This window comes from Phasianus colchicus, chromosome 2 (genome assembly GCF_987193195.1).
Source record: "Phasianus colchicus chromosome 2, bPhaCol1.hap1.1, whole genome shotgun sequence".
In the NCBI taxonomy this organism is placed as follows: domain Eukaryota; kingdom Metazoa; phylum Chordata; class Aves; order Galliformes; family Phasianidae; genus Phasianus; species Phasianus colchicus.
Window position 1 is genome coordinate 66,133,376 of NC_143437.1, and position 23,660 is coordinate 66,157,035.

At 38.4% G+C, this 23,660-nt stretch overlaps 1 protein-coding gene across 2 annotated transcripts in view; it reads left to right on the forward strand.

The window, feature by feature from the left end:
• CDK19 (cyclin dependent kinase 19) overlaps window positions 1-23,447 on the forward strand; it is a 117,317-nt gene extending 93,870 nt beyond the window's left edge. The window contains exons 7-13 of one of the 2 annotated variants that reach the window (XM_031611115.2): window positions 6,242-6,385; window positions 6,596-6,665; window positions 7,641-7,713; window positions 9,700-9,797; window positions 11,574-11,652; window positions 15,600-15,866; window positions 19,274-23,445. In XM_031611115.2, the coding sequence (XP_031466975.1) occupies window positions 6,242-6,385; window positions 6,596-6,665; window positions 7,641-7,713; window positions 9,700-9,797; window positions 11,574-11,652; window positions 15,600-15,866; window positions 19,274-19,405 (863 nt within the window). In that variant the 3' untranslated portion in view covers window positions 19,406-23,445. Of the gene's footprint in view, window positions 1-6,241; window positions 6,386-6,595; window positions 6,666-7,640; window positions 7,714-9,699; window positions 9,798-11,573; window positions 11,653-15,599; window positions 15,867-19,273 lie in introns of both variants that reach the window. The other variant, XM_090135888.1, reaches the window with a different exon arrangement.
• Window positions 23,448-23,660: the final 213 nt, after the last annotated feature.

The window sequence follows — 23,660 nt, forward strand, 5'->3', positions numbered from 1 at the left end:
TAGAAGTTTTGCTTACATTTGTATTTTCACTGCACAAGAGGACTTTTTAGGGCCTTCCATCTTACTGCCACTCCCTATATTAAGTCTATTGTACCTGTGTTGTCAAATTCACCACAGTAATTTAAGTGTAGTGTTGCATGTTAAAATCTGAATGCACAAATTAATGTGTCTAATGCACAGCAGAAGCCTGAAATATATGATACCAGGATCTTTGTTTAATGCAGATACACTGGAGAATAGAAATTTAAATGGGAGAATAAATATTTCGACAACTTAAAACAAGTCTTTGTAGAGAGAGTGGCCCACCAAAGTCCTGTGGAAAATTGCAGTCAATTTCACTGGACTCAGAATTTCATTCAAGTTGCTTCAAAATTTGTGAGGTGTTGTCACTGAAATTCATTAAATTCTTAGTACAAATGTGAGAAAAGGGCATCCTTCAACTTCTGTGTGGTATCCTTTCTGTCTGCAGAGCGTTCATCTCAGTGATTTTACAGCATAAATTTTGTTCTTCAGTCAAGTTCTGTTGTGATGCTCATTGTTAAAGGCTAGTAAATATTGCTGAATTTATAGTCAATTTTTGGCTCACTACCTGACACCATTTTTGCTTCCCTTTGAAAAGCATATTGCACATAACAACTTCACCCTGTTATCCTCTTAGTTGCCCGTGTTGTGCACAACACTGTTAAGGCTACATCTCAAATACTGAGTTTAGTGTGGGGTCCCTCACTACAAGAAGAATGTTGAGTTGCTGGAATACGTTCAGAGAAAAGCAGTGAATCTGATGAAGGGTCTAGAAAACAAGATTGGGCATCTAGAAAACAGGTGATGGGCAATTGAGGGAGTTAGGATTATGTAATCTGGGGAAGGGAAGCTGAGGGGAAATCTCATCATTCTCTACAGCTACCTGAAAGGAAGTTGCAGCAAGGGAAGTGTTGTTATCTTTTCTCAAGTGACAAGAGGCAACTTTCCCTAGTACATCTTAAGTTTGTATCATGGGAAGTTTAAATTGGATATCAGGAAGAATTTCTCCAGAGAAGATTGGTTAGGCATTGGAATGGGCTGCCCAGGGAAGCAGTGGAGTCCCCATTCCTGGAGGTATCTAAGAGATGTATGGATGTGGTAATAAGGGACATGGTTTAGTGGCTTGGTGACTTGGATGTGACTTGGTAGGCTGGGTTGAAATGTGGTTTTCATGATATAGAAGGTCTTTTCCAACCTAGATGATTCTATGACTAGACAGATCAATATTTACTTGAAAAAAGAATAGATATGTTGGCCAGCACAGCCTCCTCTCAGATTTCTGATCTCTTGGGATATTTGTTTTCCTTGCCTTGATTTGAAATTTGGTGAATCTTTGCATGGTACATGTGACCTGGGTTACTTTATTTGGGCTGTGACAATGTGATAAACTAGATAAGGGTTAGCCTGCTTGTTGCATTAACCCTTGATGAGAAGCTGTATTCTAGCATCCATGTGGTACTCCCTTCCCTTACCAGCTTTCAGGCATAATCTATGGTCTAGACTTTGTGTTCAAATAAAAAAAAGTCCAAGCTGATTGAGGTAGTGTTGCTGTTTAATGAAACCGCACTGATAATGAATTGCAGCAACTGGTTACAGCTGAACAAATGTTTTTCTAATTCTTTAATTTATTTTCTTCAACGGAGTTTTATTAAAGAATGGCTAAGAGTTATTTATGCATTTCTTTTCCTGGATACAGTTAATAAATATAAAGTGTTTTTTTTGTCTTGGTCTCTGTCCTGTCTTCAAATGAAACATTTTAGTTAACACGCATAGAAGAAGATATTTCATTATGAGTATCAAGACTATTGCTCAATATACTATCTTATTGTCTTAATTTTCTTAAAGAGTGTTTCCAAAATACCAAAGTAAATACAGAAATCAGATAATTCTGCTATAGAAAGGAAAGAATATGTGAGTACTCATGTCCTTAATCAGCCCTATATTGGCATCCTTTTGTACTTGCTCCTTGGCCACAGCGCTCAAGTAGAATGGGTCATGCAGGATTTTCTCAGATTTACTAGCTGACCTATAAAGCTAATAGTGTTACAGGTATTAAAACTGGGATATAGACAGACATAAAAATATTTCCATAATCCATGTGTATGTATGGCAGGTCTGCATACCAGCCACAACAGACCATCTTTTTTGAATATTTTTTCCTTTTATAAAATCACTCTGTAATAGTTGAGATATACTTCTATAGTGGAAGGATTTTTCACTGGTGCAAAGTCCTGAACAGGACATAAGGAAGCTGTTCAGTGAGGAATTTAGGGAAAGGAGTATGATATGAAGGCCTTTACTTCCAGAACCGGTGAGCAAAACTGGCTTGCAGTTGAGCTTGATGTAATGCTGGGGAAAGTGAGGAGTCTGATACCCTAGGAGAGCAAATAAAAAGATGAAGGGATCAAGTTAACATTTGAATTAATGAAAACTAACCAGACCAGTCTGTGAACCTTCAGCAGTTTAATTCCTTCAAGAAGAATATTTCCTGTGGATATTTTCAGTGCAGCCCACCTTATAATGCCTTTCCTGCTGGGCTGTTTCACTGAGGAAGAAGCCTTTTACCACAGATTGTTTCTGAATCCTAATGATAGCAGAGAGAAGTGTAGAAAACAGAACCCTCTGATTGTATCACTTTGGTAAATTCATTAAGATCCTTTTGAGACATCAGATTGGAAAATATGTCATATCCAACACAACTTTGTAAGACCTCTGTGACCCCAGTTTTCAGTGGTTCTGGGGAAAAAATAAAGTTAAAATAAATATAGTATGTAGTTCAGCTTTGGTTCAGTGCACTGAAACAACTTACCTCTTGAATGAAGTTGGAATGAGAGAAAAAAGTTTTGCTTTTTGTATACTAAAAATTGTATGTACAATTTCATTGTAAATAAGGCATTGTAAGAAGTTCTTGTTGTGCTAGAGATTTATTTGCTCTAGACTGAGAATGCATTGTGGCTGAAAATTAATGCTTATGTGTTTTAAATTTTGTCCCAGTAAAGGCCAATTTCTGAAGGGGGGAGTACTTCTTATTTGGATTAGACTATTTGATTCTATTAGGATGCTATAATCATTAGTCTTATTAAGGAGCACAGACTGAAAACATTTGAAATGGCACCAGACAGGAAGATTTCTAATTGTTGACACGTTTTTCTGTAGTCAGATCTGAAGTTTTTGGTTGTATAACGTGAACAGTGTGGTAGGTTAATACATATAAGGAATGCTCATATTGATGAAGTTCTTAAACTTGATGAAATTTAACAAGGTATTTCTGCTAGGAAAAGAAAAAAAATCCACATATTGAAAATACTGTAGATTATGAAAGCTATTTAGAAAAAAAAAAAAAGAGGGGGGTGAAACTAGACAAATTTGGCAGAAAATCATTAACTCTGAGAATGATTTCAATATGTGCCAAGGATGTGTTCAAGATCAGGTTACATAGGAGCTGGATTCACAAAGGGAAGACCCTGACCCACTGGAGCTTCAAGGCTGTAAGGCCTTTTCCAGCTGTTTAATCTTTACTTACGGAAATTAAACTTTCAAGTTTTCTATACTAAGTACTTTATATTAATTCTTTGAAGCTGCAGGGTACGTAGCAAGAAATGTAAAAGCTTGAACTCCAGCACTATAACTTACTAGATGACTTGTCAGAGTTAAAATATTTTCATGTTTGGCTCATCTAGTAGTTTTTGTTCTATACTAAGTGAAATCACAACTTGGGAGCTATCAGGATTTATTCCATTGTAACTTTCAGTTGTTATAATGGCTTGGTTGTTTGACTTCTTTTTGAATTTTTGATTTAGATGTGCTCTCTAATCACAGAATCAGGAGTGAGAATTCATTGTCACAGGGATTCTTCTTTCACATTGCCCCTTCATACATAAGATGAACTAAGTTCTGACATTTGCCAAGTTAGGAGCATTAGGGAGATTTCCTAGTTAATTTACTCTCATCAAGAATACTTGTGATTTTTTTTTTCTTCAAATGGAAAAGATCACTCCGGACACAGCAGTTATGAGTAGAATAATGAGTGGTGGCACAGCCTCTCTCTCAATATGTGATGAACAGTGAGTCCTACAGAAAGCTAGGGTACCTAAGGAGGTTACAACCCCTTTGGCCTCTAAATAAGTCATCTCCAAAAAGGCTTACTCTCCAGTATGAAAATGAATGAGGAGGTACTATTAAATCTAAGTACAACTTTTCAAATAGTAATTAATTTCCATACTGGGGTACATAACTTATGCCTACTACCCAAGTAAGAATTGTTAAAGGTCTTTAACAACCTCCATTAATATCCTTCTCTCTAAATTGGAAAGATATGGATTTGATGGGTGGAACGTTTGATGAAAGAGGAATTGTTTGTAGAATTGTACCTGTGAACCTGTTGGAGTGCATCCAGAGGAGAGCTACAAAGATGATCCAGGGGATGGAATACCACCATGAGGACAGGCTGAGAGAACTGGGACTGTTCAGCCTGGAGAAGAGAAGGCTCTGCGGAGACCTGATAGCAGCCTTACAGTATCCAAAGTGGGGCTATAAAGAGAGAACAGACTCTTTAGTACAGTATATTGTGATAGGACAAGGGGAAATGGTTTCAAACTAAAAGAGGGGAGATCCAGATTGGATGTAAGGAAAAAGTTTTTTATGATTAGATTACTGGGGCGCTGGAACAGGCTGCCCAGAGATGTGGTGGAAGCCCCATTCCTGGGCACGCTCAAGGTCAGACTGAATGGGGCTCTGAGCACTCTGATGTAGCTGTAGGTGTCCCTGTTCATTGCAGAGGAGTTGGACTAAATGGTCTTTAAGGGTCTCTTCCAACTCAGTGGATTCTATGATTAATTTGCTGCATTACCTGCTTGAACAGATGAAAACTCAAGAGCTGTAGATCTTGTTTTCATGCAGGTAAGGCTTTAAACAAGTCAAAGAAAGATAAAAGCCCAAGAAATTGATGTAACACACAGAACGAGTTATATCCCGCTGAAATTGTAAAGCCCAATAATGAGATGTTATCAGACTTTACAATAAAGAAAGTGGGAAAGCTTTTAAACTGGGACACCTCTAAAAGCCCAATCTCTGTACTTGTAACATTATGGAAGTGGAACAGGCATGCTTTGGCATAGAGAGTATAACGGCTCTTCTATTCATCCCTTATGATTCTATTAAGAGATCAGTGCTTTTTTCTTGTATGAGGAAACTATATGTCTCTTAGGTGACATAATTCAAACACCACTAACAGGAGGTGGGATTTTTGGGTCTCATAATAATTGCACGCAGGTAACAAAGCCAAGAGGCTTTTGGTGTTCTCTTCATTTTGAATCTATTAAATCAATCTCCACTCAGGCTACCTGCTAGGTTTTTGAACTAGGGATAAACTGTTTTCTATATTTCTGCTCTTTAATTTAATAAAATCCAAAAGTTTTCCCAGGACCATGTAGTTTAGCCTCAATTTTCAGGTAAAACTCTACACTCTTGTAATTAGCAATCTGTGTTCATTATTCCACCAATCTCAACATATTTTTCTGGTGTTATACCCCAGTTCCATTATATTTGTCAATGCAAAAAATCCTTTTTTTTTCCCTGCTAGTAACTTTTTTCTCACTGACAAATTCACAGATTCATTTTAAGACGCATAATAAAGCATTCATTGTGTGCAAACACTTAATATGTTGGTGGTCGTCATTAGAACTATGGTGATTCTTCTACTCGGTTAAAATTAGGCTATTTTTTCTCTGTTTAAACTAGCCTGCACTCTTTTTCTAAGCATTTGAATTATTAGTCTTATTACTATATATTTGTATATCCATTACCTAGTTGGAATTATTCTGAAAGGTGATACAACTGTTAGGTCAGTGTATAGCTCAATGAGGTATTAGCATTGTTGTTTTGATGATCAGTTTCGTGCCCTTTAAGCTATGTTCTCACCAAATATCATGTAGGTTTCTGCCATAACTGTGAATACATTAAGTGCTGGACTGCTGCTGTACATCCTGAAAAAGAATTTGAAAGCTTGCTGTGGGGAGAAAATAAAACACTAAAAACGTTTCCCCAGATTTTATTCTTTTTTATGATTACATTAATGCATTATTTAAAAAAATACTATATGTAATTATACAATGAGACATTTTACCTTACTGCTATCACACAGATTATTGAGAAATTGTACTGAAATGAAAATCAGAGTGATGAAGTACAGTATATTCACATGAATGTTCTTCTTTCTTAGATATTTGGGCAATTGGCTGCATATTTGCTGAATTATTGACTTCGGAACCTATATTTCACTGCCGTCAGGAGGACATCAAAACAAGTAATCCTTTTCATCACGATCAGCTGGATCGCATTTTCAGTGTAATGGGATTCCCTGCAGGTAACTGATTTTCATTAAAGGTTTGAGTTGTTTGCACAGATGTGAAGAAACCGTCAGTTTGATGGATTTGGAAATGCTGACTATTATGGAACAATAGTGCTGGTCAATATAGAATGTCAAACAACTACTGTGGTTATTTCTTTGTGTGTATTACCTTAACATTCACTTCCAGAATTGTAAATGCTTCTCCTTTTTTTGCCCCCACCAAAGATAAAGACTGGGAAGACATAAGAAAGATGCCAGAATATCCAACTCTTCAAAAAGATTTCAGGAGAACAACGTGAGTAATGATAACACGACACTGTGGTGACGGAAGCAGATAGACAGAAATTGGCTCCTATTGTTCTGAAACTTTTTTGTAGGGAGGGGATTTTGGAGTGTTTGGGTCCCAAAGTCGTAACAGCTGTCCTTTTTTAAATTAGTTGTTTTGTTTGAATAATGTTCTCTTTCTCAAGTGCTTGTTAAGTGTGACCAAAAGAGTGACTATTTCTCTGGAAGGGATCATTGTAAGTGCCATTTAATCTGTGACAAACACATACAAATGAAGTTGCTTTAACTTAGGTGTTCGAGATAACTTAATTCATTTTGTGTGAGAAGGAATAAATAAGCACCACCTTAGCCCTTCTGACCAGCAGAGATCAGGAGACAGTACAGTAGTGGTCAGAAGGCAATGCAATCAATAGATTGTGATGTAAAGCTTGTGTAGGATCTGAGAATTTCCTGCTTCTAGTATTACCAGGTATTTTGGCTAAATTAATTAAATTAGTGGTGGTGATAGATCAAAGGATATCAAGGGTGACACCGTCTCTGCTATAATGCAGAAGACAAAGATTAGGGAGTTCAAGATCCTCTTTCTTTTGAGGGAGACAGAATGGTTAACTTCTCTGCTCAGTTACAGCTGGAAACAATAACCTAACTGTTACAAACTGACACCAAAAGTGCACAGCAGAGTTGCTTTGGAAAACTAGAGTGTAAACTTCAGGTTGAGTTTCTTTGTCATATGCCAATGTCAACAGCTTATCCATACACTATAAAAAGTTGCATGTTCTATGGAAATAATCTGTACGCTACTGATACTACTTGTTAGTGAAAAGCATACTTAGAGTGTCAACTGCTTGATAACTATGACGTGTGTTCTGATAGCAGTTCTTTCTACGGTTTACTTATTAAAGGCTGATGTTTTGTGATTAGTGGTACAGTTCCATATTCTTAGTGCTCTGTTATTTCAAAAATGCCTTTGAACAATATTTTTCAGGTATGCCAATAGTAGCCTCATCAAATATATGGAGAAACACAAAGTCAAGCCTGACAGCAAAGTCTTTCTTTTGGTAAGTACAAACTGCAAACTTTTTCATGTGTGCATGAAGGAAAACTTTCACAGAAGAAGTCTGAGGTTCCACGAAAATGAACATTTCTTAAACTCAGCTTACTGGACACAAATTGGAATAAGCTTGAGGAAAAGTCTAATAGGAAAGACCACAGTTGTAACAATTAACACTTGAATTTCTCTGCTTTCTGACTAGAGGTGAAAACCACCAGAAAGCCTGCTTTTATGGAAGGGCAAAGAAGGAAACGCTAATTAATCGTGTGAACACCAGGTTGAAGGCAGGTGGGCCACTTTTCCAAGGGAAAATATTAATCAAATCTCTGAAGAGTACAAAATTAGCCATAAGGTGACAAAAATGTATATTAAAAAAATGAACTTTTCATCATGGAGAGTTAGACAGGGTTATTGCTAGATAACTAAAAAAAATAGTTGGTAACCTATGTATTCCTCTATATAGCAATGAGGGTGAGAACTGAAATTTTCTGAAGTCTAAGGGCTGTTTTCTAAACATCATGTAGAAGACTTAGTTCTCTTAGCCAAGGTAGTTCTTCCTATTAATAATCAGGGCTGAGCAGGTGTGATTTAGTTATTGACCACATAGGTGGAATTTGTTCTTAAATAGGTGAGCCTGCCAGAGCTCTAAATAAGATTGCACAGGTCACGAACACCTATTTTGATACTTCTCATTACAGTGCAGGATGGCAAGTGATTCTTACCAAAAAACAGGATATTGTGCCATGCTGCTGACTGACATTGAGTGTTAATGTCTATGTGAAAGTTAGAATGTTTTCTCCCTAGGAAAGTGCATCTTTCCTTGCTGCCCTGGAAAAAGTTACAAACATTATATTTATAGCTATCGTGTCAGGCCAGCCAGAGTCTAATTGCTGAGAAGAATGAGACCCTGAAGTCCAATCTCACGGGCTTTCTATGTTGTATTAGCAGTTGCTATCCTGTAAGCAAAATGAATACAAACTTGTTTTATCCACTTTCATATAAACAGTGGAAGCTACAGAAAACTAGAGAAAGAAAACTGGCTCACAAGTAGCATCATTGTTAGGCAGGGCTCTCAATTAGAGTGGTGTTGTTTGTGGCACCACCTGGAATGAGGAAACTCATTATATCATCTGGGTTGGAGGGGAATTATTAAGAGTGAGCAGATCACTTAAACATTCTGGATATCTTTAGATTTTCTGTTGTGGTACAGTAGCCTTTTCTTTGTAAGACAGAGGATACGAACAATGTTTGGAGGTAGTTTTATAATGAGGGTGATATATAGTGCTTTTTTTTTTTTTTTGCTGGATATCCAGAGTATTTTTGTTGGAAGCATGGAAGATTGAGTTTGAACTAAGATACCCTTTGCAGAAGGAATTTTATTTTTGTTGCTAACTTGAATTAGGAGGGCATTATGTGAGAGCAGGATACGTACTATATAATTTGAGCTCAATAAAGAGGGAAGAGTGTGCTCCTCCTCTTTCTCAGTACCAATTAGTGTGGAACTGGAACCTGTGTGAGTGACAGAATGAGTGGAATTTTGCTAATGAGAGAGATGAAGATTTATTGTTTCTGACTCTAAGTGAAATGTAGAGTCCTGATCATATTCAGTCTCTCCTGACACATTTTTCCTATTGTGTCGTGCTATAGAACAGTATGAAAGTTATGCACATCACAAAAAAAACCCCACTGTTATTTAGGAATTATGCTTTATGAACATGTAATAGATGAATTTAATGTTGCTTTAGGACAGTGCATCAGCCTTAGGAATTAATACTGCAAGCTGCCCTTAAGTGTTTCTTATGTGAGAGACATTTGCGGCCACAGTGTTCTGTAGCTCTTGGGAACATGCGCTCTAGTTCTTGGGAACTTAGCTCAGCAAGAAATGATAGTTTAGGCTTGTCTGGGCAAGCCATGGATAATTTAACAGTTACGTAAGTTGCAAGTTTGGAAAGTGATAGTTTGATAAACTTTTTGCTCTTTTTACTGTTTACAGCTTCAGAAACTTCTTACTATGGACCCTACAAAGAGAATTACCTCAGAGCAGGCTTTGCAGGACCCTTACTTTCAAGAGGATCCTCTGCCTACATCAGAGTATGTATTCTCACTTCTCTGCTCTTCAAGGAGGTTGTCTTTCTGCTAAATGCTAATCCCTGATATGAGATGACAGCTCTAAAATTCACAGATGTCTGCATGTGTCCACAAGAAGTGGTAGTTCTGGCATGCTCAGTAGAAACTGTTAACGTAGACCTGAAGATTCTGTACCTACTGATGCCAGGACTGCCTGTGAGCATTAACCCCCTATTACACAAGTGTTGTAATTCTGAATGTGCTATCAAAGCCAGTATTATTGCAGTATTTAGAGAATTAATTGGCTCCCTGTTCTGTTCTGCCTTGCACAGCCTTATGGAGCTCTGCTTTCCATTACCTGGTTTCATTGGGCTTCCCCCTAGGCCTAGGGCAGTTCTCTGATCTACAGTCTGTTCCCATGCCCTTTTGTGCAGGATCATAACAATGTGAGGAGAGAAAAGACGTCAATGGCTATCACAAATCCCACAGGTTTCTTATTTGGAAGGCCTGAGAGTACAGATTTTATATATCTGTATATTTTACAGTGAGGAAATATTCAAATGATATGTGCAGTTGCTAGTGACAAAACTTCGCTTTTCAATTTCTCTTCCCAGTTTTCAAAGCATTATGATCTGTAAAATCTGAATGCAGGAAACTTCTACCTTTGCTTTCACTGCTTCCTCAGCTAGCGGGCAACAAACATGGAAAGAAGGGAACAGTCACAGGAGTGCAAATGAAGTCTAGCTGAGCTAATGGTTTTTTTTCCTTCCTCTTACTTTTTCAGTTTGGATAAACCAGAATGCTACTAGATAAAGCACTGTTAAGAAACTTTATATAATAACATAATAACACCATGTTGATTTTGTTTTACTTTAAATGCCTTCAGCAACTAGCACAGAAATTTAAAAAATTGGTAGTGGTCAGCATCTACCAATAATTTTCTGTGTAGTGTTTACCTGGGACTATCCTGTGTGGAACTATAGCTCCTCACGAATGACAGTAAGACACTGTGATGAATTATCTGCCATAAACGTGAAGGCATGTTCTAAATCCTATTAGCCACATGAATTTAGAAGCTGTCTTTTTTTCTCTAAACAAGATCTGAGAAGCTAATTGAGCATAACTGTGTAGTCATGATTGGCAAATATATTTCAGACCACTGTAAGTCAAGTAGTGGTTGGCTACCCTGCCCATGGCAGTGGGATTGAAAAGGACCTCAAAGATCATTTATTTTCAATCCAGGCCTTTCTGTGTTTCTTAAAATATTGTTGTGGATGCCCCCTAGAGGTGTTCAAGGCCACATTGGATGGGGCCCTGGGCAGCCTGGTCTAGTATTAAATGGGGAGATTGGTGGCCCTGCATGTGGCAGGGGGGTTGGAGATTTCATGATCCTTGAGGTCCCTTCCTGCCCTGGCCATTCTGTGAAAAAACATTATTTATCTTTGGATCAGGCCCTTTATTCAATGAGCATGCGTGCTCCAACCAGGTGTTGTGTAACATCTGGCTGCTATAGCACTGTATTTTGCCATCTGAAGCAACAAGTGGTCGTTCTCGCATTCAAGCTTGTTCAGCAAAACCATGATTTCTAAATGAGGGCCTCATGCCAACAGCAAGGAGATTTGCCATCACGATCAGCTGTGGTATCTTCTGCTGCCTTAAGTGTTCTCAGTGCTGCTCGCTCATGGAAACCAAAGCCATGAAATTACAGAAATTAAATTGCATTATATTCATATCTTTAATATAGCATTAAATAAAAGTATGTCAGATGTACATATTTGTTGTGTCTCTGCTGTGTTCTAGTGTATTTGCTGGCTGTCAGATTCCGTATCCCAAACGAGAATTCCTCAATGAAGATGAACCTGAAGAGAAAGGGGATAAGGTATAACTTTTTTTTATCCTTTTTTCCTTTCTTCCTTTTTTTTTTTTTCCTTTTTAAGTATGAAATAAGGAAGAGTTATGTTTCTTCCACATTTTAACTGGTAAAATAAAAGATTAAAAGTATCAGATGACTTTGGGGTGTCTTGGGTGGTATCACCACCAGTTTCCCCTGATCTGTGGGCACTGAGCTAGCTAGTTGAGTTTTGTCAGCAGCTGCCTGCTTTCAGTCACTGTCATTCCAGGAGAACCTTGCCTACCTCATCCTGCATCACACAAAGAAAATGTGTTGTGATCACAAGAAAATAATGGAATTTTCATTGTATAACTGGCATGCATCCAGCCATTTGAACTACTTGGTTGTGGTTGTCAGGGTCTCAAGTAAATAATGGCAGCCTTCTGGCATTGCATCAGAACATTTAATCCATCTGCACACAGTTTCCTGATGGTGTTTTAAGGGCCCTCAGACAAAAGAGCAATAAAGAGCATGAGCTATTCTGTAGTGACAATCTACTCTGAATACCCTTTCCCATAGCTCCTTAGATATAAGTAAGAACATGTTTGCGTGTGTGGTAAATTTTGGTGTGTTGGCAGCATATCTAACTTGCTTTGTGTGTGTGGTTCAGCTGTGCTATGTGACAAAAGTGATTGTCCCATCTTGGTGTGAAGGCAGGACAATACCACTATAGCGTATGAACCAGCTTATTTTTGCCATAAGTGAGGCACCAGTTGTAACATAAAGGTAGCAAAATGTGGAGAAAACAGACATAAAATGTAATTGTCTGAGGGCTGTACCTCAGACAGAGGTACAGAGAAGTACCATTACTGTTTTTGAGAAATCTTTTGATTACATGTATCTTCTGTTTTCTCATTTTCCTTGTAATGGTAGAAACTAGCTGAGTTTGTGTGCCTGCAAAAATACATTTCAGACAGAAGATTTTGTTTTCAGAACAGATGTTGTAGATGCTTCTGTACTGAGAACAAGTGGTAATGTCCTGACTTTTTTTGTCCAGATAGTTCTTCAAAGAGAGGAAACAGACCTAAGCAAAAATACAATGAAAGTCATGATTCTGATTTGATTGTATTGTAGTTACTGGCATTAATCTAACTCACAACTTCAGAAATAAGAGTAAGCCTTATGAAATGATTCTGGCTTTTGTGAAGTTAGTGTATTTAAAAGTAAATATCATTTTCATGGGAGTACTGAGAGGAAAAAAACAATGGAATGTTTATACTCAAAACAGTCATTGTGTAAGTGATCTTTGAGAGTGCTGGGGACAGTCACGTATTTACATACGGTCCAAATAAAACTTTTTTCAGACCACGTAGCTAATTTAAGTTACGTGTTACTCATTGAATCTGTTCTCAGATTCATCAGAAAATGTGAAAGTAAAGAATATTCTACAGACTGAGTCTGTATCGTGCTTTGTTTATGATGATGATGCAAGTGAAAAGTGTTTTTTGTTTATTTTTTATAGTGTATGATTTGTTTTTAAAATAAATATTTGTGTACCTTGGAGACCTACAGTTCTCTGTTTGTTTGGAACTTGCATCTTACTTGAGTAACCTTTAACACAAACTTCCTTTTTTCAAAGTTGTTAATTGTTAGTCAGCAAAGCTGAAACAAGAGTTTGTGAAACAAAATGAAAGCATTCTGTTAGGCAAGTTCTCTTTGGTTCCTTTCTAGGCAGGACCAGAATTTAGTTTTAGTAATTTGTGTCTCAGTAATGAAACGTGGTCATACGTTAATCACTTTAGAGAAGTTTTTTGTTTAGGAACCACTGTGAACTAGGCTGATCTGCAGGTATTTCTGCTGGTGTGAGCTGTTCCCATGTGCTAAGGTGGTACAGTTAGACTCCAGGCAGAATCTGTCAGAGTAGACTTCAGTCTCTACCAGGACACTAGAAGTAGTAGCTGTGTGGAAGAACAACCTCAGAATAGTCAAGAAAATTTTGTGTGAGTGTCCAAAGTGCCAGACATAAGACCTATTGCAAATGGTGGTCCTTAATTGTATGAGTTCCTGCCACATCTCTTCATAATTTACAAAATTGCAGTTTTTCAGCTCTCACAGTAGCAACCACCTCACCCACATCCCAACATCCATATGAAAATACAAATCTCAGAATCTAGCACAGATATTGCCTTATTTTGGTGTTTGTTGGTATGCGAAGCTCAAATGGCTATTATAAGACAAATTGCTTCTTAACACATTCTATGACAAGCCTGTTTCAAACTCTTATTTAAACTCTTAACAGTTTAAATCTCCCTAGAAACGGAGTCTGACTGAGATGGCATTTGAGGATTACTAGTGGTAGGATATATTACTGGTTTTGCTCAGTGTGGAATGGAAATGCATGTCATCCAGAAGTCCTTGAAGGGGCAAAGCTTCTTTGAAATTTTAAATGAATATACCATTGCAAATTTGATCTGAATATATCTTGGGAAACTGTTGCGATGAGTGACACAGATACAGATTTTCATGTCACTTTTCTGAGATAACTAAAATGACTTGCCATGACTGAGAGCATCAACAATTCAGTGCTAGTGGCAATTGGTTGTCATGATTTCTGATTAACTGATAACGTGAGGTTGTACTAAAGGCTGCCGTACCAAAACTTTGAGAGTGACATAAGCAGATATCACAGGGAAAAAAGACTATCCTGAAATGTTCGACACTCCCATGCGGTACACTGTGATTGTCTGGGGGGGGTGACTTAACTGTAGGGATTTTTAATTGAAAACATGAAAATTGCAGAGTTTTCTGTGATGAAAGATGCATACCTGACATTAGGAGCAAAGTTTTCTTTGCAGTTCTCTTAATTGCTTCCTCTCTTGGAGGAGTCTTTTGTAGCGCTCAAAAACAAACACGTTGTATTTCCTTGTCAGTGTCTAACCATGGAGGGCAGAGTTGCAATTTTGCTTCTTTTCTGACCTGTCTAGACCATAATACTCTTTCCAGTCCATAGCTTCTGAAACCAGAAGAGTTGCATATTTTACTCTTTTGGTCCCGTGTTCTCCTTAACTTTTTTTCCTCCCTTCTGTGACACTTTTCTGTCTCTTTTCCTGTTAGACCATGGTATTGTATTAATTGCCTGACTTCTCTTCCTTTGCTATTCTTTTCTTTCTCGTGCCAGATTCCTATTTCATCTTTGTCCTTCTCTTCTATCTTCAGCTGTTTCTCTCTGGTTGGTTTTTGCTTTCCCCTGTTTCTGTAAGATTTTCAGACCCTATAGCTAGGCACCGTGCTGGCCTGTGTTCCCAGTGTACCACTGCTTCCAAGGTGCTTTTAAGTGAAAGAGAGTAAAAGGGTAATGGGAACCTGCTTTTGGTTCTGCTAAAGAATTTCCTTGCAACTGGAAGAAATGATGTAATGTTCCTGGTCTTCGTTTGCTTATTTTTCTGATGGTAACAGTGCCAGCCTCCTTTGGATTATTGCAGTGCATCATCTGTGGAAGTTGGAAAAGTGGTTTTGGTTCTAAGTGAATGGGGCTGTTGAAGCACTTAAGAAAATATACCGTGGTTCACCACATATGCCACTGAGAACTAGTAAAATTTGGGGGTGCTTTGATTCTGCCCATTAGGTGTTTATAAATAGCTCTTTCCATCCTGCTCCCTGTTACTCTGGCTTAAGTGCTTGCCTAGCTGCAGCAATCACTAGGCTGTCATGCCAGCTTTAGTCTAGCCTGCTTTGTTTAAAACAAACAAACAAAACCAAACAAAAACAAAACAACAGAAAGAAGTGAACCACAACTGACATACCCCAATTTGAGTCATGCAGGAGCGCACAGGAGTGCATCTTATGCATTGCCTGGCCTTGCCGTGCTTTCCTGGCAAACACGAGGGCCTGCTGCCTTTCCAGCAGCACGGTGGCACCAGGCTTAGCGACTCCCTCAGGATCACAAACAAGTACAGAGCAAATGACGGTGTCGTGTCACTTCTTTCTTCCCTTAGAATCAGCAGCAGCAGAACCAACATCAGCAGCAAACAGCACCTCAGCAGCAGCCGCAGGCCGCGCCGCAGCAACCGCAGCAGCAGCAGCAGAACAGCACCCAAACCAATGGGACGGCCGGGGGCACGGGTGCGGGCGGAGGGGGCGCGGGTGCAGGACTCCAGCACAGCCAGGACTCCAGCCTCAACCAGGTGCCTCCAAACAAGAAACCACGCATAGGGCCTTCAGGCGCTAACTCAGGCGGGCCTGTCATGCCTTCAGATTATCAGGTACCTCTTGAATTTTTGCTGTTTCTGATTGCGTGGAGGCAAAATGTCGTTTTCTCTGTTCCCCGCTGCAGTTAAAAAAAAAAATCGTGTTGTAATGAATTTTCCTTGTAACCTTAGCAGGTATGCTCTGATACGTTAGGGCAGTAAAAAGGTTTTGTGCTGTGGTTAGTAATTTCCAATACAAAACAAGTTATATCTGCTGCATCCCGTTAAGTGTTGAGGACTCAACCACCCCAGGAAAGCACTTAAGTATGTGCATTTCTTTGAGAATAATTTTAGCGAAGCCACTGAAACTATTTCATGAATGCAAATGCTGCATCATATCACATTCAAAATACTTGGCTCTTGGCAAGGTTAAATCCTGTGTGAGAGGCAGATCTTGGGAGGCAAATCAAAAGTAGAGCCAGGCTTTTCCCTTTGGTTTCTGCTTTCTTTTACCTCGTATCATCTCACATATGGAGCGATTCTGTAGTTTGTTCCAATATCTTACTAAATTTACTTCTAAAATTAAAGAGAAAATGCATGTTAGCACAAGTTTTGGTTCATCGGTATGAATCGTGCTGAAGCAGGGCATCAGCATGCCTAATTTCTGTTGTGGCCAGAGTTGAATAGATTCCATGTTTTCCACTTCAGTAGCATTCATACGTAAAAAAAAGTATCACTGAATTGTTTTGGGACTTGCATGTTTGTCTCTGCTTAATGCTTATGATGCTTTCCTCTGAAAAAGTGACACTAAATGTCCAAAGAGTTGATTCAGCCAGCTTCTTCAGTACTTGTGAGAAATGAGTCAAAAGCAGATTAACAGGAAGGTAGCTAGTAAAGTTATGTTTTAAAGCACATTATGGATTCTGTTTGCTACCAACCTTCAAGAGTACACCACCTTTAAGAAACATATTCAGGCTAAAAGCATAAAATAAACAGCTTTAATACAAAACAAAGCAGCTCTGGAATTGCTTTGGATCTCCACCCATACCTCCTCCACACACAATTGATTTCTCAGTGCCAGACATTTTTCTCCTATTTCTGTTTTACTCTTTTAATTACAAATGATCACACAGATCCTGAGGGCAATGCAAGGGTAAAGACAACAAGGTTTCCTTTTTGAAAAGTTCCAGGCAGGCTTGAAGTCTGGACTGATCACTGCAGCTGTCTGACTAATAGTATTTATGGCTGGTCTGTTTTGATCTGTATTTTGAGAGCTGATATGCTGCATTTGATGATGTCCATTACAGACTCCTTACACAGCTCTCCAAACTGTTGGCAAGATTCCACCTTACAAGTTTTTAGCAGTCTAAATCTAATATTTTTTTGAGATGGTTAAATTCTTTTTCTTTTTTTTTTTTTTTTTTACCTCCCATGACCCTTTCCTTCTAGAATTTAACAACACAGGCAGCAAAATAATGATCTGTATGCTCCCTTTACATCACTTGCTAAACTGTCTGATCTGATTATCCATTTTTAAATTTGTATTTGGCTGTCTGCCCTTAAATTCTAGCTGACAGTCTTCTGTTCCAGAAAGGAATGTCTGCAATTTGTCCAAGTCTGACTTAGTTCTAAATAAATAAATAAATAATTCCTCTTCTGCAGAATAAAAATAAGCATGAGCAGGTGAATGTGTTCCTGTAGTCCTGTGCATCAATTTTACTCCATTATATTCCAGCTCAGAAGTAGGAGGAAGAATTGCTTTGCTTTGAGTTTCATTTAGCTGGTTATCTGATGTTTCTGTTGAATTTTTTTGTGATTTGTCAACATCAATATATGTTACTTTTACAAATGACAATGGGAATTCTCTCCTAAATTTGACTGAACATTGCTTATATGACCTTAGGTTTTTTGCTTAACATGATAAGGCGATGTTTTTCATCCAGAACCAGTTCTCATATCATCACAGTATTTATCATAATTCTTTTTTTTTTCCTGTTAAAAGTTGCAAAATTTTGTGGCAAATCATGTTTCAAACACTTGGTAAACATCCTAATTACACAGGCCAAGCACAGCCTGGTTACTGATGGCATACGTGCCACTGAGAGATATCTCTTTCAAAGCTGCACTGTCCTCTCCCCAACTGACCCTTGCAAACAAGTAATGCTGATATTGATTATATTGATATTATATTGATACAGTGGTCTGGAAGATTAGACAGTTATCTCTCGCTTATATCATTATTCTTCAACTTGAAATCAACCTTCAATTTTCTATCTTTAAACAGAGCATGGAAAAAAATGCAGTATTTTTAGGTTTTAGTATGTTTTCAAGTTTATGTGAAATTAAAGATATAAAGCTATGCACAGGAAAAGAAAGGGAAGAAATGTTTTGACAGTGCCTGAACTTTGGGTTCTTGCTCTTCTTCATCTGGCTGGAAAGCTGTCAAGACATTTTCATAGCACTCCTAGTTGGGATCTGATGGTTAGATGAGACCACTGACTTGTCTCTTACCTGCACCGAGCTGATGGTTGGTCTGTGAAGAATGTTGTATTCTTACAGACCCACTTGATCTGTGGGCTTTCCTTTCAGAACTCACATTTTCCAGATGTTTTCCATAACTCCTGATCTTGATATTTAATCAGAATGTAGGATTTTAATGTTCTTTCTAGATGATCATTTTTTGACACAGTCTTTCTGATAACTCTAAGGCATAGACGGTAGAACCAAGCCCTAGACAGTGAAAGCCTGCACTTAACTTGGCTGAAAACAAATGGCTTGCTGTCTGTGAATAGATGTCTTTTTGTTTTGCTTTGTAGACTCTCGTTTTTTGTGGATTGGATTGTAGGATTTATCTTGCTAGAGAGTCTCCCATCCATTAAGCAGTACCTTTTGCACAAAGTGATTTTGCAACTTGTTATTAATTCTTGACAGGGAATAGCATGATTATAAACATGCAGATTAAACAGTCTGGAGGTCACAAATTATCCATGAACCTGGGTTGCTGAAATTGAAGTCCTCTTAGCCAACGTCTCAGACAATGGAGGAAAAAAACATTTAGCACATACATATAAATTTGGACACACACATGCCCATGATTAAGCAGCTGTTTTCCAGTAATTAAGGCAACAGGTTGAAAGACTCACCTAAAATTATAATATTTTATATCATCATTTTCCTGGACAAATGTCCTGTCTTACTGGACACGTTCATTGTGTATTTGAACTTCAAATAATTGATGTGCACGTGCTGTACTTCTAAATGTCTGCTGATGACATGTTGTATTTTCTGGGCTGTGTTAAGGCTGGTTACAGATCAGATTGATTACCTGTTTGTTGGACTTAAAACAGTAATACTGTTCAGTTAGTTTCTCCAACAGCCAGATTTTAATGAGTTTCAGAGAGGTTAAAAGTTTCCTGTGCTGCACAGTCCTAACAGGCTGTTTTTTCATTTCCCTGATCCCTCTGATTCTCTTTTTTCTCCAGCACTCCAGCTCACGCCTGAGTTACCAAAGCAACATTCAGGGATCTTCTCAGTCCCAGAGTACAATGGGCTATTCCACATCATCTCAGCAGAGCTCTCAGTATCATCAATCTCACCAGTCTCACAGGTACTGAGAGGCTTAACAGACTGCACTCAAAAAGGAATGGACTAAAAGCCAGAAGACTCCAGCAATATGAAGTTTGTGATGATGAGAAGAACCAAAAATACAAACTATGATGCAGAACTGAAATTCTCGATTGCAAAAGGAAAACTTTACTTACTGAACACTTTTTTTTTCCCTGCCCCTTTAATGCCATAAAGGAGATTTTCGTGAAGTTTTCCTTCCTCCCTGCCCTTGCATGTGCTCTATTGTGGTTACTCTAATGAACCCTTCTGATCTGAACCCAGCACTTAACTTCTTTAACCTTTGGAATTTTGAAGGATTCCTGGTGCACCTTCCTTTATGCTGTAGTGATTGCCATAAATCTGTCTTTTCAATCTCTTTGATGGGATTTTAAAGTTTTAAAATCTTGAACTCCCAGGCTTTCAAGCTTGTACATAGTTAGTTTTATACTAGGCAAACCAGTTTAGCTATACAGGTATATTGCACCTTTTTAAAGCACTATGTTATTTTCACAGGATATTACTGTTTTGCTCATGGATGTCAAGAACAGCAAAATTTTACTGTTCCAGAGTATTTTACTATTCTGTTTTTATTAGTCTAGTTTTCAGGCGAGGTCTTAAAAAGAAAAAGAAAAGAAAAAGAAAAAAAGAAAAAGGAAAAAAGAAAAAAATGACCCAAGTCTCTGCAGCAGCAAATACGCCTCATGCTACTGGACTGAACTCCAGACAGAAGATTGCTGATATTATTTAACTCATTCACATTGAATTCTTGAAATCACAGTGATCGTGCTCTGACTAGTTTTAAATGAAACCATGACTGTCACATAAAAAGGAGATGCTTTCAGGATCTGTTGGAACAGAAAAATGGAATGTCTTCCCAGGCTGGACACCAAAATAGTCAAGAAAACGTATTTACTGCCCTCAAGTTTCAGGAGGAATGTGGATGATGGCTTGTTTTTCTGTTAAGCAGCTGATTAATATATGTGAGAGTTCTATAAATGTAGCTTCTCTTTCACATTCCTGAGTATGACAGAAATACTGAGACTTATAAAAACGAATACATTTAGTCAATTTATGTTAGATTGATAATTAAGAGAAATTATTGTGCAGTTTGAAAAGCATGTTGAAAATTCTTCCTTTTTCATGTTGGTGATGCATATTCTGTGTCCCTCACATTGCTGTGATTAACCCAGATTAGTTACACCAGATGCGCTTGATTGCACTGAAATGTTTCTTTTTCCCTAGAGCAAACATGTTTTGATTGTGCCTAAGGACTGTAAGTGGATGGGTAGCTGGCAGAAAATCCCCAGTAAATAAGCAGCTTTCAGAAGCGTGATCAGAGAATCATTGTCCAACTTCAGCAACCACAGTTATTCGGAGAGAAGCAACATGTAATTTGGGACAGCTTCGTTTTTCCTTTGGCCATCAGAAATAAGGAGGTCTTGTTGCAGAAAACCTGGAAAAACCATTAATGCCGTTAGAAAGCTGCCAACAATGTAACATCAGCGAGCTTCTAAAGTCGGTGTCCAGAGAAGAGGTGTAATCAGAGGAGTTTATATGTGAATAGTCAATGTTACAACCACTTATACTGTGTTCTCTTCTGTAAATATTGCAGTACTTACCTGCACACATTCACACTGAAGTTGTGCTTATACCTAGGAAGACAGGTGGATCTGTTTGCTCTGAGGAGAATGCTTTTTAGCACAGCTAGACAGGAACTTGATTTTGTTGGGTTATTAAAGTTGACCCAGTCAACTTTATTGTCCCCTTCCCCCTCAAAAATGTGTTGTTTTCATGCCTTTAGTGAGCAGTTGGCTTGTTCAGCCATGTCCATCATCACGTGGCTTTGACAACTCCCAGCTTCTCTGGAAAAGAGACTAAAGTCTGCTTTTGTCATCAGATGGGTAAGAAGGTGATGGAAATGAAATGAACCAATTTGGAAGGAAAAAAAATGCAGTTGTTTGCTGGGAAAAATAATCTCCCAAAAGATACTTCTAATGCGTGGCTCTTGAAGTGCTGCGTGTGTGTATCTACTCCAGTAACCTGTTTGAGAGGACTGATTTTAATTATTTTATTTCAGTGAACCTGAGGTTCCATTCGTTCCATAAGAGAAACATCCCACTTCTTACTGATGTTAGCATGAAGGATTTTGAGCTGATGGATATTTGGCCAATGCTGTAAAGTATCATTTTTAATATATATTTATGACTTGAATTACACATTTCTGGAAGTTAACCATTGGAAGAGAAAATATTGTCTACTCCCAGTTTAAGCCTTCAGTTCTGCCCATATCCTTTTCTCTCTTCCATTACAATCACCAACGTTTCCTTCCCCTGCTGTGACCTCTAGCTGATCACATAGTAGCGGGGAGATGTGTTTTGTTTCTGTAGGGTTATGCTGGGCTCTTGTGCCAGCAAGGCAAAATCGTGGTGTAGATTAAACTGTGTAGTGTGTGAAACTTCACAGCAGTGTTAGGTCCTTCAGTTGAGTGTGCTTCCAGCTTCTAGAACAGCTGCCATGCCCTTTGCCCAAACCAAACTGGTATCTGTGTTTGTTGGCCCGGGCAGATGGGCCATACCCCAGTCCCCTCCAGTTTTTGTGTAGAAGCAAAGAGCTGAGCTGACCTCTTCCATCGCCTTCAAAGTAACAACTGAATGGAGAGTGAATGCAAGCACAGGTGTCTGCTGGAAAATGTGCGCTGTGCATGCTATGCTAGTTTCTTTGTCTTCTGTTTGGGAACTAATTTGCCTTTTCTTGTGAGTTTGCAGTGTATTTTTGGGGTGGCTGGCAGTCATAGTGAAAGAAGCCTTGCTTTTCAGGGGTAATCTCATGAGGTTTGAAGAAGCGAACTGTATAGTGTGTCATGGGAAGTCAGGGCCATGTTATTTTTCTATTAGTTTTTGCCCGTGCAGTTTGGTTAGTACTTCCCAGCTTTGTCTTTGCCCATGAGCTCTGTTCCCTCACCAAAGTGTTGAGTGTTGGTACCCAGGGAGGCGAGGGACGCCAGCAGGGATGTTGGCTCCTTCCTGCGTGCACAGCGGCAGAGTGAGCCACTGAACACAGCTTTTCCCATTGGGGCTCAGAGGCAGTGGCTGTGTTGGGAATGGAATAGCAGCCTGGTACACATGGGCGAAGTTCATGTAGCACAGACTGCACAACGAAGGAGAGATGTAGGGAGAGCTGCGAGTCCTGCACTGTATCTGTGACACTGTATCTGGGGAGGGGGAGGGAAGAGCATCCTGAGCGGGAGGGGTGGACGGAAGCTAGAAGTGTTCAAATTGTATAATATTTTATATAAACATAATAAGCTTAGTTCCTCTTCATAATCTTCAGGAATGGTACTTTAACACCATTAAGCAAAGAATTGTTTTAGGGTTAAATAAATGTATTGTACATAAGGCCATACGTAATCTTCTAAAAATGTCGCCGGACAGGAGCGATGTGTATTACTATATGAAAAAAAGTCCTTAATGCACTGTTATCTCCTAAATATTTAGTAGTAAATTAATACTATTTAATTTTTTTAAAAATTTGTCTTGTGTAGACACTAAAAAGTATTACACAAAATGTGGACAGAACGTGTCCTTTTTAACAGCAATTTAAAGAACTTTTTATATACGTAAGGTAGTATACTTTTCAAATCGTTCTAGTTGTATTTTCCCATGTTTACTATTTGTGAAAGTGTGCCTGTCTCTACTCAGTTACTTTTTTCTAATGATTTCATGCACGCATCTTTCATTTTTGTAGCTTTCATTAGGAATTATTGCGTATGCGCCCCGTGCTGCCACAAAACTTTGCCGCTTTCCATCTGTGGTGGCCACGTCCAGCAGTGCCCATGCCGATGGGCTCACGAAACCACAAAATGGAATACTTTTCTCATTCTAGAGTTAAGAGTTTACTGCTTTTAAGTTGTCCTGATGTCACTCTTGAAATGACTGTTAAAACCGAACTATGAGTCCCTTGCATTCATTTTATATTCTTGGTTGTAATGAAATGAAATTGACTTTGCTTCAGTGTGAATTTTTTTAATAAAATAATATACATTTGTAATAATAATAAAAAGTTGAAATCAAATAAGCGTGCTGAAAAGTTTTTGTAAAGATTGGCTCTGGGCTACAAACAGGGAAAATACAGCCCACAAAATTGCAGTTGTAATTATATTCAGGATGTTTATGATAGCTTATACCACAAAAAACAAAGCTTGCAAAACCTCAGAGTTGAAATTATAGCTTTTAAAATGTCCACGAGGATATTCATGGGTATGTG